The 12,666-nt window shown below is 33.6% G+C and overlaps 2 protein-coding genes across 6 annotated transcripts; both read right to left on the bottom strand.

Moving 5' to 3' along the window:
* Window positions 1-602: 602 nt before the first annotated feature.
* LOC108975842 (heat shock 70 kDa protein cognate 3) lies at window positions 603-4,912 on the bottom strand. The gene is made up of 3 exons (XM_018944593.1): window positions 4,768-4,912; window positions 2,678-2,840; window positions 603-2,604 (listed from the first exon to the last, which is right to left on the bottom strand). Exons 2-3 carry the CDS (start codon window positions 2,803-2,805, stop codon window positions 762-764), a joined length of 1,971 nt encoding a protein of 656 aa, XP_018800138.1. The 5' UTR covers window positions 2,806-2,840; window positions 4,768-4,912; the 3' UTR covers window positions 603-761.
* A 1,322-nt stretch (window positions 4,913-6,234) lies between these two features.
* LOC108975919 (diphthine--ammonia ligase) lies at window positions 6,235-12,583 on the bottom strand. 5 transcript variants are annotated; one of them, XM_018944753.1, is made up of 11 exons: window positions 12,374-12,583; window positions 11,355-11,621; window positions 10,785-10,969; window positions 9,929-10,108; window positions 9,636-9,805; window positions 8,929-9,566; window positions 8,560-8,856; window positions 8,382-8,503; window positions 7,998-8,325; window positions 7,836-7,937; window positions 6,235-7,763 (listed from the first exon to the last, which is right to left on the bottom strand). In XM_018944753.1, exons 2-11 carry the CDS (start codon window positions 11,467-11,469, stop codon window positions 7,264-7,266), a joined length of 2,637 nt encoding a protein of 878 aa, XP_018800298.1. In that variant the 5' UTR covers window positions 11,470-11,621; window positions 12,374-12,583; the 3' UTR covers window positions 6,235-7,263. The 5 variants fall into 5 exon arrangements, with proteins under 5 accessions (XP_018800298.1, XP_018800303.1, XP_018800300.1 ...); XM_018944758.1 differs by having other exon boundaries at window positions 9,007-9,566; XM_018944755.1 differs by lacking the exon at window positions 12,374-12,583 and adding an exon at window positions 12,274-12,344.
* Window positions 12,584-12,666: the final 83 nt, after the last annotated feature.

The raw sequence follows: 12,666 nt of genomic DNA, 5'->3' as shown, positions 1-12,666 counted from the left end.
GCTGTAAGATCATTAACCGGTATTAATGTCGCAAAATATGCACATATTTCGTTCAGTTTTGAGAATTAACAAAGATAAGCCGGTTAGCATGTTGATTTATAATCAATTAAGGCAATTTATATACTAAAGCGAAATATTGCAGTTGGCTTTGATGAAAGTAAAACACTATATTTTTATTTATTATTTGTTTAATTTAATTTATTTTGTTTTTTTCGTAATGCTCTTCGTAAAATCGAAGGGTTTCGTTCACTTCTTTTCAATTACAATATTTTGCTGTTTTGTATAAAATGAAATCACTTATTCCATGCATTACAACTGCAATTCATGAGTGTGAATGAGAAATATACAATTGCAAAACTTATTTAACTGCGTTTTTTATACATATCGAGTTTTGGACAGACTTGACATGGAATGTGAGACACATTCGAAATCTTTAAATAAAGAAACAAATAAATAAATAAACTAAAGTTTTACATCGTTATATAGATGTAGAGAAAATTACAAAGAAGAGTAATGTAACTTGGGCAGGAGACTGTATATCAATTTCGTTCAACTAAAAAAAAGGAGGTTGGTTGTTGTTGGAAAATTAAAATTTTCTGGACTGCGGAGGTTTCATTTTTTCTTCATATTAGATCTTCGAAATTTATTAAACTTATTTTGTTTAAGAGTGTATCAGTCTGAAATTTTCTATATCAGTTTTAACAACTAAATGAAATTAATAGTAAATGTATTAAGGACTAATTGTTTACTCCATCCTTCCCTTACAGCTCGTCCTTCGCATCATCATCACTTTCTTCAGTTGGTGGTGCACCACCTGCTCCTTGGTACAGTTTGGCAATAATGGGTTGCACAATCGCTTCCAAATCTTTCTTTTGTTTCTTGTACTCTTCTGGATCCGCATCGGCGTTTTGTTCCATCCATTTGATGGTGTCATCGATTGCGCTTTCCATTTTGGCCTTTTCATCATCACTCAATTTACCACCCAATTTGTCTTTATCGCCAATTTGGTTCTTTAAACTGTAAGCGTAGGATTCCAATTCGTTGCGGGTCTCGACCTTCTCTTTCAGTTTTTTGTCATCATCGGCAAACTTTTCAGCATCGCGGATCATGCGATCAATATCTTCAGGAGTCAAACGATTCTGATCGTTAGTAATGACAATCTTTTCCTTGTTGCCTGTACCCTTATCTTCGGCGCTAACTTGTAAAATACCGTTGGCGTCAATTTCGAATGATACTTCGATTTGTGGAATACCGCGTGGAGCTGGTGGGATGCCAGTGAGATCAAATTTGCCAAGCAAATGGTTATCCTTAGTCATTGGACGTTCACCTTCGTAAACTTGGATGGTAACTGTATGCTGATTGTCAGATGCAGTAGAGAAGATTTGCGATTTCTTGGTTGGGATTACAGTATTGCGAGGAATCAATTTTGTCATCACACCACCAACAGTTTCAATACCCATAGTCAATGGATTGACATCAAGTAAAACAATGGCATCGGTGTCTTGTTCGCCCGAAAGTACACCAGCTTGAACAGCAGCACCATAGGCAACAGCTTCATCAGGGTTAATACCGCGAGATGGTTCCTTACCGCTAAAGAAGTCTTTGACAAGTTGTTGTACTTTTGGAATACGTGTAGAACCACCAACCAAAACAATTTCATGCACATCCTTCTTATTCATATCAGCATCCTCAAGAACTTTGGTGACTGGTTTTAGGGTGGAGCGGAACAAGTCCATATTCAATTCTTCGAATTTAGCACGGGTTAAAGTTTCTGAGAAGTCTTCTCCCTCGAAGAAAGATTCGATCTCAATACGAACTTGGTGAGAACCAGACAAAGCACGTTTTGCCTTCTCTACCTCACGACGCAATTTCTGAACAGCACGGTTGTCTTTGCGGATATCCTTACCCTTCTTCTTCTTGTATAATTTGATGAAGTGATCCATTACACGTTGATCGAAATCTTCACCACCCAAATGAGTGTCACCATTGGTGGCAATTACCTCGAATACACCATTGTCGATGGTTAGCAACGAGACATCAAAAGTACCACCACCCAAATCGAATACCAACACATTTTTCTCTCCTTCTTTTTTATCCAAACCGTAAGCAATAGCGGCGGCAGTAGGTTCATTAATAATACGCATCACGTTCAAACCAGCAATGACACCAGCATCTTTGGTGGCCTGTCGTTGAGCGTCATTGAAATAAGCTGGCACAGTAACCACAGCGTGTGTAACTTTCTTGCCAAGATAAGCCTCAGCGGTTTCCTTCATTTTACCCAAAACCATAGCAGAAATTTCTTCAGGTGCAAATACTTTGTTGCCTTGAGCTGTGGATACACTAATGTGTGGTTTTGAATTCTTTTCAACAACCTTGAATGGGAAGAATTTGACATCATGTTGGACATTGGAATCCGACCATTCACGACCAATGAGACGCTTGGCATCGAATACTGTATTCTCAGGATTTGTTGTCAACTGATTCTTAGCTGCATCACCAATCAGACGCTCACCATCAGCAGTAAATGCTACATAAGATGGTGTGATACGATTACCTTGATCGTTGGCAATAATTTCTACACGTCCATTTTTATATACACCAACACTGAAACGAAATTAATAAAACGAAAAATTATTAAACTTACTTATCAAATAAGAATATGCTCGTTACAACTTACCAGGAGTATGTTGTTCCCAAATCGATACCAATAACTGTGCCAATGTCTTTATCCTTTTCTTTTTTCTCTTCACCTTGTGAGAGACTCACAAAGGCCACAACGGCCAAAAGTAATAAGCAAACCTTCATCTTGAAGTGTCTTTATGCTATATGTATTAAATTAACTGCAAAAAAAAGAAAAATCAAATAATTTAGAAAGTGTTATAAAATATGTAATAGGTTAAGTAAGAGTAGTTAAAGCACGTCCAAGAAGCAAATGTGAAATTGGCATGTTATTTCTTACGTCACAATGTTGTACTTATATACAAATAACTATATGTGCGTATGGTTATAGACGATGACTTCTAAATAAATACGAAAACGTTATAACAAATAATTGAAATGCAGTTAAAACTTTCTAAATTTCCTACTAAAGTACATGATACCCACACAAAATTATAAAAAGAAATTACTAGACCGTCTACTACCAAACTCTTATAAATTCTGACTGACATTGATAATCAAAATTCAAAGTGTGCAACGTGTACATAAAAGTACAATAAATTAGTGCGTCTCCTAATCCCAAATATTCCATAAATTCTCTCACACATACGCTCTTCAAACTCAGTAATCGCGTACTTCGTGACCGCATTAGCAAAACATGGTAGTTCCATATGTACTAACCGAAGACCGAAGTTGTTAGAAATTTTTGTTTTTATTGCTACCAACAATTTCTTGATACGTGTACACTTTCCAATGGAATTTTATAGAGTAAAATGCCGGGAGCCGGTTACATTCTACGCTAAAGTTAGAGCGCACTCAGATTATCATATAAAATCAAAAGAGAGCTTTCTAGACGTACAAACGTATATATAAATGTGCAAGTGCCTTATTATTAACCACCCTGGATCTTCGGTGCATGTATATTATATATTCTATATTCAAAGGTATACAAAATACTAAAACGGGTTGGATACATACATATGTATGAATATATCGGTAAGCAGATATAAACATATCAACAAAGCCTGAATATAAATGAAAAAAAAAGTTATATATTTCAACAAAATATACATCATAGAAATTTTAACCTTTAGATTAACCTAAAATATTTGCTCTTTTAGAGAATTTGGTTAGTAACTAAATTATTAAATTCAGTTAGACATAAAGAGGTTTGGTAATTATTTAAACAAGTGCTCCAAAATATATGTAAACAATATGGGCGTCTAATTTTTGCCAGTTAGAAGTGAAATCCCGTAACTGACGTGTACTTTTTATTGGCTTCCACGCTTTATATTTTAACAGTAAAAGGCATGACGTGTACAAATAATCGCCGAGTGTGACTTTATGTGCAATTGGAATTGGAATCGAAGTAAGTGGATGAATATCTGTTAGCATAAGCTGAGCTTATATAGTATAGTATGAGTTTTCCGTGATCAATGTAGGCGTATAAACTTTGAGCGCAACTGATAGCATTTTTTCTTTCACACAGTATATATGTTTATTCTGAAACTACCATAAAATTTATAACCATTGCAAGCTTTTACCAAAAAGCGAAATTTCACATATGGAATATATAACAACATAATAGTTGCAAGTATAATAGTTACTTTTCTACTCTTGAATGATATTTTATACTTTCAGCAATTGCATTAAAATTACATATAATATATTCGCGGCACTTTTAATTCCAGTATTTTATATTAATTTATTTCATGTTTACGGTAGGGGCTCAACGTGAAATTTATCTGATATTCCAATTGGCAAATTGACACAGTAGTTGGCAATACTTTATTTCTCTTTCTCTCTTCCAATTTCACACGTATAGATAATCTTCATGTATGTGCCCAGAAATTTCCAGAAATATTGCGATTTGACAATTTTCAGAGTTTTTATTATGATATTATGGAGAAAGTTCTACTTTTATAGGCCAATTTAACAGTTTTAATTTTATATCCTGATGTCACTTCCACAATAACTGCAAACTTGCAAACTTATACATCTAAGTAAATATACACATTTGTAAAACTGTTTCAAAACTGGTACACACACTTTGAATAATGTATTTTAAACGTACTTAATTTTCCACCAGCAAATATGAATTATACTTACTTTACTATTACTATATAAAATATGTATCCTGTACGTAACAGCTTAACTATTTTGGCAGTTAAAAATTATTTAATATTTTTAATGCTTCCGCAAAACCACTTTTTAAATATATTCTTTATTCTCTGATGTGTAAAACTCAACTGATTGTTCTCTCTGTGTCGCCGGCTATTTTTACTCCTATAATTTTGGCGTGGTATTTTCTTATTGGTTGTTGCGCTGTCAGTTTTGTAGCATTTTGATTGGCCCACGTTCGGAGAGTGCGAGAGCGCAAGTTATTTTCACAAATGGAACAGAACTTTCGCCAGTGTTCGCGCATTTTGCAGCTATTTTTCAATGTTGAAGTGCTGCCAAATCAGCGGAAGTGATGCAAATAATTTTCAAATGTTTTGATGTGTGATAAGAAATTATTGTTTATTTTTTACATTTGATAAACCTGTCGTAAATCGTTTCACCAACAATATATTTTAAATTAATTACGTGTCTGTTACTCTAATCAATAACTGAGAAACTTTACATACATTGTACACGTATGGGCGGTTGTTTCTGATTATGTGTTCTTAGTGCAAAATTACGATAACGGATATGAATATGTAAATTACATACGTCCATGGGAAACAATTTTCAAGGAAAAAATTGGAACTGTAGTACCAATTACACGGAACGGAATGCATAAATTGCATAGGAAAAGCTAATTTTATTTTAGCAATTTCTAGCACATTGTACAGACGATAATAGTTTAAATACTAATCGAGATTTTGATAATACGACGAATTGATTTACAGATTTCTGTAAATGTGACTTGAGTAAAACTTGGTACAATTATTCCGTAGATGTGAGGAGGCTGGCACTATATACATATATCCTGTGAATCATTCGAACCATCCGAATGCCCACAAAGCGTTGTTCCGCGAAAAACACTCATTTGGCAATTAGGAGGGTGGTGAACGCTTAGGGATTCAAAGATTTTCAAATGTGGAAATTCCCTGACCTACATATGTATGTATAGTATACTTTTTGTACACCTCCAATAATTGCTGTAATGAGATAAATTTTGTGGAAATATAGCTGTAGAAATTTAATATCTCCTACAATATTTGACCAATTTCATCAAAAAATATGTCGTGAAAGATTTCATAACCAAATGTTTTGGCTTTCTGGAACAGCTTATACAGTACGAATCGTTTAATTTATAATATTCAATGAAAACAATCCATACATTTCCCTAGACTTTAAATGTTCATACTTAGCGAAAGAAATATTTGAAAAAGTAAGTTTGCTTGGCAAAAAAAAAAAAAACGTCCCCATGAAAAGTAAACATCAGCGTTAGCGCTGTTGTTAACCCTGCTATAACCGCGTAAGAGGAGTCTACGTCAGTAAAAGAGAAGCTTGCTTATCATAATTTTATACATAAGTAATTCTGTATGAAAATTTAGTGATTGTACTTATTTTAGGAATAAAAAATTTGTATTATATTATCGCTTTCAGCAATTTTCTTTTGTATATTTTATTTAGTTTTGCCACTTAGTAACTTAGTGCTTATCAAATCACTAAAAACAAGGATAACAATTCTTAGTTTCTTTACGGTTAGATTTATCATTAAATGATTGACTTCATTTTATTTAAATTTGTGTATTTTATGCGGTTTCCCGTTTGTAAGTGTGCTATGTATAATAAGGTAAACACGCACACAAAGTCGATTACGACGATTACGATTTTGCACATCTTGCTCTTAACAATAAAAACGGTATGAGGTTAATTAATAGTAAATAGTTAATAATTTTAATAAGACATACATTTTAACATGCGAGTTATAGAATCTCGTTATAATATTTGGTATTTAAGTCCAGTTTTATAAGTTTGTATGTATGTATGTATGAAGAATTRATGAGTAAGTATATACGTTTTGGGTTTTATAATTAATTCTATCTTTGTTAATTATTTATTAATATTATATTATAAGAAATATGCTAAACATCACTTAATCGCAGCAAAAAGTTGCAAACATTATATTTCAAAAAGTCAAAAAGAAAACGCAATAACTTTTACCATCACGAAATACGAAATGAGTTATTATTTTTATAGAATTTCTAACTCGTAACAAACATAAACGGCCCGATAAGCATTTAATGCGATGATTTACATTATATACATAAACAACAAAACTTTTAACTTAACAATTTTTATCAATTTCTGGCAACAAATAATAATTTAAAAGTATACATAAAAAATTTCTGAAATTATGGATTTTCTTAGTTACATTTGTTGTAAACTAAAAACACCGGAAATATCTGGACTTATATATAATATAGTCTAAGGGCTAGCACTACAACAATAATCCCAAAAGTTTTTGCGGTATGTTTTTTGGTGAATTAACAATTAATAAGTATGTCTGTGCTTGTTATAATGCAAAAGGCATAACCAAATTCGGTCAATTAAGTGTACATACATATATAGATAGATTACAAATTACAATAAGTCTTAAGGAGTAATTCGCATTTATTCATGACGAACACCGCAAATTGATAGAAAAGTACTAAAATTATGTAAACTACAGGCGGGCAAAACTGTGTATACAATGTTGGCGGTTTCCTGGCATTTCAGCCGAAAGTCATATAGTGCATTAAGCAGTAATTCCACGGACGGTGCAGCAGTGACTTGATAGAACACTTTGAGGTGAATTGCCGGAATATAAAAGGCAGTTGAATTCTTTCCACCTACGACGTTCGTATTAATTTGGCCATTATTATTTATTGAAGAAGTTGAATGTGAATTGCCATCGGTCGCACTAACGCCATCCGATTCGATTGTGTGGCCAGTGCTGACATGTGTTGAGTCTGCTATACGTTTAGCGATTGGATAATCTTTGAGCAATCGGTTAACAGTATATGTAAGTATTTCGTCAAGATTTTCAGCACTAAGATTTTGTGCTAGGCGGCAATGATTGCTGAGGATATCCTCACTTAATTGTGTCAACTGTGTGGTGGATGAGGCCAATCCTGCGTAAAAAAATTATTAAAATCACCATTTAGTTTTCAGATAATCGTAAATATTTTGTAATTTGAACTTACCTGTAGATACATAACAGACAATTGCAGCGCAATTATTTTCATAGTTCCAACGTCGTCTTATGGAGATGGTATAATCGCTTACGGAACAACCAGTTTCTTCGTCTGTTTGCGATAACAAAATAATTAAATAAAAATGTCAATGCAAAATATTCATAAACTTACATTCGAAGCGATCATTATGTGTATGTGCCCACACTTGCCATTCTACCAAAGCCTCACGTGGCAGAGCAGGCACAACAATATAATCCATTATAGCGTTTGTTGTACGTCGTTCCCATTGACGACGCGCTTCAGCTATAAATGCTGGATGGGTCAGGAAACAGATACCATGAACTACATCACGTAGTTGACCTTGAGCATTCATCGCCTTTGCTATGCGACTAATATGTCTTAAAGCCAACTTGCATTGGGGGCGTATACCACCCTCGATAATTGTCATACTTCCAGGAACGAGAGCAATTTGACCAGATATATATGTTATTTCGCCCACCTAAAGTAATGGCAATATTTGTATAAAAATATTTGGTGTTCAAGTCAGATACTTACCCTGGTCGATTGGCTATAAGTGCCAATATTTGCTGGCGCCCAATGGGAAATTCCTTGCACGTGCATGGTTTGGCGTTGCTTTAACGTTAAATCCCCACTATTATTGTGCTCATCAACATAACCTAAAAGAACATTATAATTACAGTTGAAGTTACATTTTATACTGAGCAGAACATACCATCTACTTCACTTGTAGACAACGTGGGACGACGTCGCATGGGCGTTCGAAATGCAATCGCTTCCAATATCACATGGCAATCCTCCGGTAGTGGGCATTCGACACATACTCGGGTGGGTGGATTTTGGAAATTTATTGTTTGTCCATAAATACGATTCAATAAAGGATATTCGGTCATTGAACGTATGTAAAGCGTAATATAACAGTAATCGGTTAATTCATAATTGTGCTGGACAGCTAAGTCTGCCAAGGATTGCATAGCCAGATGCATTCCTTCTTCTAAAGTTTCAGCGCAGCCTAATAGAAAAAAAAAAAATATATATATATATATAACACAAACATGCGGTATTTTATGAAGAGATATGTAACCTTGTATACCCGCCACCCATAACCAGCCTTTTTGGTTAAATGCTGCCATTGGCTGATTTTTTAGTGGACGGAACTCACGCTCTATTTTCATTGGACTGGGTGGTTGTGTTATCAGTGCCGTCGATATGCCAGCCGTGGCACCGGTCGATGATATTCCCATTGATAAGGAACCACACACTGCCGCCGTACTGCTACCCAATGCTTGCGCTGCGCCAAAGCTGCTGACAGCTGTTTGTAGTGAAGCGGCGCACAGCGCTGCAGATGAGGAAAACATCGAAGACGGTGTCGGTGGTTCATCAACACTAGCGCTCTTCGTCACTATTGGTATGGGCGATGAAGAAGTAGTCAAGTGGCGTCCAAATGAATTGCTACGCGATATCATCAACTCATTTTGACTTAGGGATTCACGTAAACGGGTTTCTTTCTCTATCAATTCTAGCTCAGTTTCACTGAGATCTGGGTCACTGAGGTCACTGTACGTAGATTCGTTTAGGTCACTTATATAGTCCAGAGACTTTTTTACAAAAACATCACAGAATTGAGTCGGTTCTTTCGGTTGCATCGACAATTTGGTGAAGTTTATATACCCGACCGGACATACAGGATCCGCGGAACTAATTATCGTTTGAACATCCTCACTAAAACGAATATGTGGAAAGTAAAATAAAAATAGTAATAAATCAATTCAATAAATACTAAACACTTACGCTACAATTCGTTGCTTAAACAACGGACAGTCTAAAGTAAATGTTTCATATTCACCACCCTCTCCACAAACATTCAAACCATACTTATCACGCATTTTCAGCAGGTGAGGTTGTATTTCGCGCAACGATTTACCCAAATGGCGATCAGGAACTAAACCTAATGCAGCTACCTAAAAACATAAAAAATTATCATGGTTAAGTTTTGTTTCAAGTCCTTCGGATATAATAATTTTTGTTTACAGAAATCTCAAATATCTAACAAGGGCTTGTATATTGTATATAAAATAATTCACCTTTATTATAATGGCATGTACTTGGCAATCAATCATTTCCTGTAGCAATTCAGTCTGGTCTCTCCTCCATAAATACGCCAGTGATACTAAATTTAAGCGACTACAAACATTTTCGACCCTTACCCTTTGGTAGTCAGAGAGAATGGCTCCAACAGCAACTGCTTCAATTTGCAATTCATTCTAAAATGAACACTTTTATACATCAGAAATACGAATGTTTAAAAACAAATATTATATTTTAACACTAAATTAAGACTCTCTAAAAATTTCAAATTCTGATTAGAAATAAATTGTTTACTCTTTTTTAACTTCTCCTGCGTATTTTTTGGTATTGATCTCAATAATACAATGAACAGAGTATATATACATTATGCCTTAAAGTAAAAAAATATTATTTAAGCATTTAAGCTTATACAGTTGTTTTCAAATGAACATAGTACTCATGCTGCTCATATATGCAAATTCTAGTATCATCACACAATTAATCCAATGGAAAAAGTAAACAAACAGCGAAAGAAGTTTTTTTTTTGATGAGCGTGACAAAACACTTATTTAATATATTCATTTAGTTTGTATGTGGGTAAGCAGTCACATGAAAAAATAGAAGAAGAATATTTGTATACAATGCAAAAGTTATATTGGGCGCATACTTAAATACAACACACTAACGCAACGAGTGGGCGAATATGTTGAGTATGTATGTGCTCAAATATTGTGGATAGAATCTTCTAATCCAAATTTTACTACAAACAAAAATGTGAATACAATTTTCTACACATTTTTATAATCAATCAATTGCCTTATGTTTATTTAAAACCTTACAAACCGAATAATTTCCCTAAGGCAAATTACTAACCTTGCACAACTCTAAAAGACTGTACAAATCTTCCACTTCATCATCATCTGTAGGCACATAATGTTTTCCAGTTTGTGTACTCTTGCCTTTGGTTTCACGTCTATATAGTGGTAGATTCATTGCTTTCGCCAAACTCTCGATGCCCATGTGTCCGACGGTCTGGTACATAAAGCTATCTAATTCATCTGCATTAAAAATAAAGTTTAAATAAGTATTTTTTTTACTAACTTTTTTTACAGAAATTTGTTATTTGTTTAGAATCATCTTTAAACAAATCAAAGCCAGAGCTATTTAATTAAAGCGTTAAGTTTATAAAAACAAACATCTTTTCTGATAAGTACATTCTTCCATTGTGTGCAGATAAAAATACCGGCTGGCCTACTTATTTTAATTGGGTAAATACGCGTATTACAATATTTAATTATTATTAGTATATATAGTATTTCTTGTAACTAAATTGAAAGCTTGAGATATAATTACTTAAAAACAGACTTTAGTGCTAGACATTTTTTTTTTGCAAGTTGCATATAGCAAAATTTGGTATATTACTATATACATTTTTTTGCTTACCACGATCTTTTGGGTGCAGGTTTGCTAGTGCCACAATCTCATGACCCTCTGCGACGCACTGCATCATATTGTAGCAACTGTCTTTGCCACCACTGACCATTGCAACAACCCTCATGATTATGGGATTTGTAACGTTGCGATTGAATATAAATTGAAAATTAACAAGGTCCTATTGAATCTTCGATGCCTGCTTAATCTGCCATTTTAAGTGGTTTATAACATAATTCGCTTTCTTTGTCGGTGGTATTGATTAATTTGCATTATAACCTAAAAATACGAATACAAATATATAATCTGAAATGTATAATCTAAGTATATTTAACCTTTAATACCACCAAACCGATTCAAAAATAATACACACATATCAAAGATAATATCAAAGTAAAATATTAAACTTGGACAAGACGTCGTAGGATATTAAAACAATTTGTTAAACATAAATCTGATCTTAAAAACCAATATAAAATAATATTTAATTGAAATGCGAAAATTTTAAAACAAGAAGATGCTAATTTTTAATTCTCTAGTTAAGTAATTAAAGTACGTCGTAAATTTACGCAACACCCACATATAAACCAAATTTGTATTCAAGTGTGATGATAAAAAAATGTTTTTATAAACCTTCTTCATTTATTATTAATACTGGGTGTTTAAATCCAACACAAATATACATTATATGCCTTATAAGTTATTATAAATCCAATCCTGTATGACTAAGCCACTTTTGTACCCACTTCACTTCCACATGGAAAATGTGTAGCACAACAAAAACAAATGTAACATCCACCCAATTTGACACAAACACATGTTTTTCATTTTTATAGGATGGGTTGTGTTTAATCGCGCATACCAGAACGTTAACCCTAAATATTGACCCAACGATTATATATATTTAATTTCCAATAGATCTCAGATTTACTTTTCTTATACTGCGATTTAAGCATCTTAACATTTGTGGTTATGTAGCATTTTTCACATATGTATGTACACAATAAAAATAACTACATGCTTTAGCTTACTTTATTTTAAGCCTTCACCGATATTTTAATATATTTTTATTGTAATCACATTTGATGTTTTTCGTATTATACAACGAAACGCTATTTATTTGTTGTCAAATCATGTTCATATTAGTCTGAACAGACGCAAATAACTTCGCAAATTTTCATTTCACTTTGTTGACTTTTTCGACATCACGTTGGCCTGATATCGTTCGTATACGTTCTCTGCTTCGGTCGATTCCGATTATTTTGATTGTTTCCATTGACATTTATTGTATATTTTCATATTTCTTTTTCCATATATTTTTTTC

The sequence above is a fragment of the Bactrocera latifrons genome, unplaced genomic scaffold (genome assembly GCF_001853355.1).
Source record: "Bactrocera latifrons isolate USDA-ARS-PBARC rearing strain unplaced genomic scaffold, ASM185335v1 scaffold_7, whole genome shotgun sequence".
In the NCBI taxonomy this organism is placed as follows: domain Eukaryota; kingdom Metazoa; phylum Arthropoda; class Insecta; order Diptera; family Tephritidae; genus Bactrocera; species Bactrocera latifrons.
The sequence above is the reverse complement of the archived record's forward strand: the minus strand, read 5'-3'. Positions and strand labels throughout refer to the sequence as shown.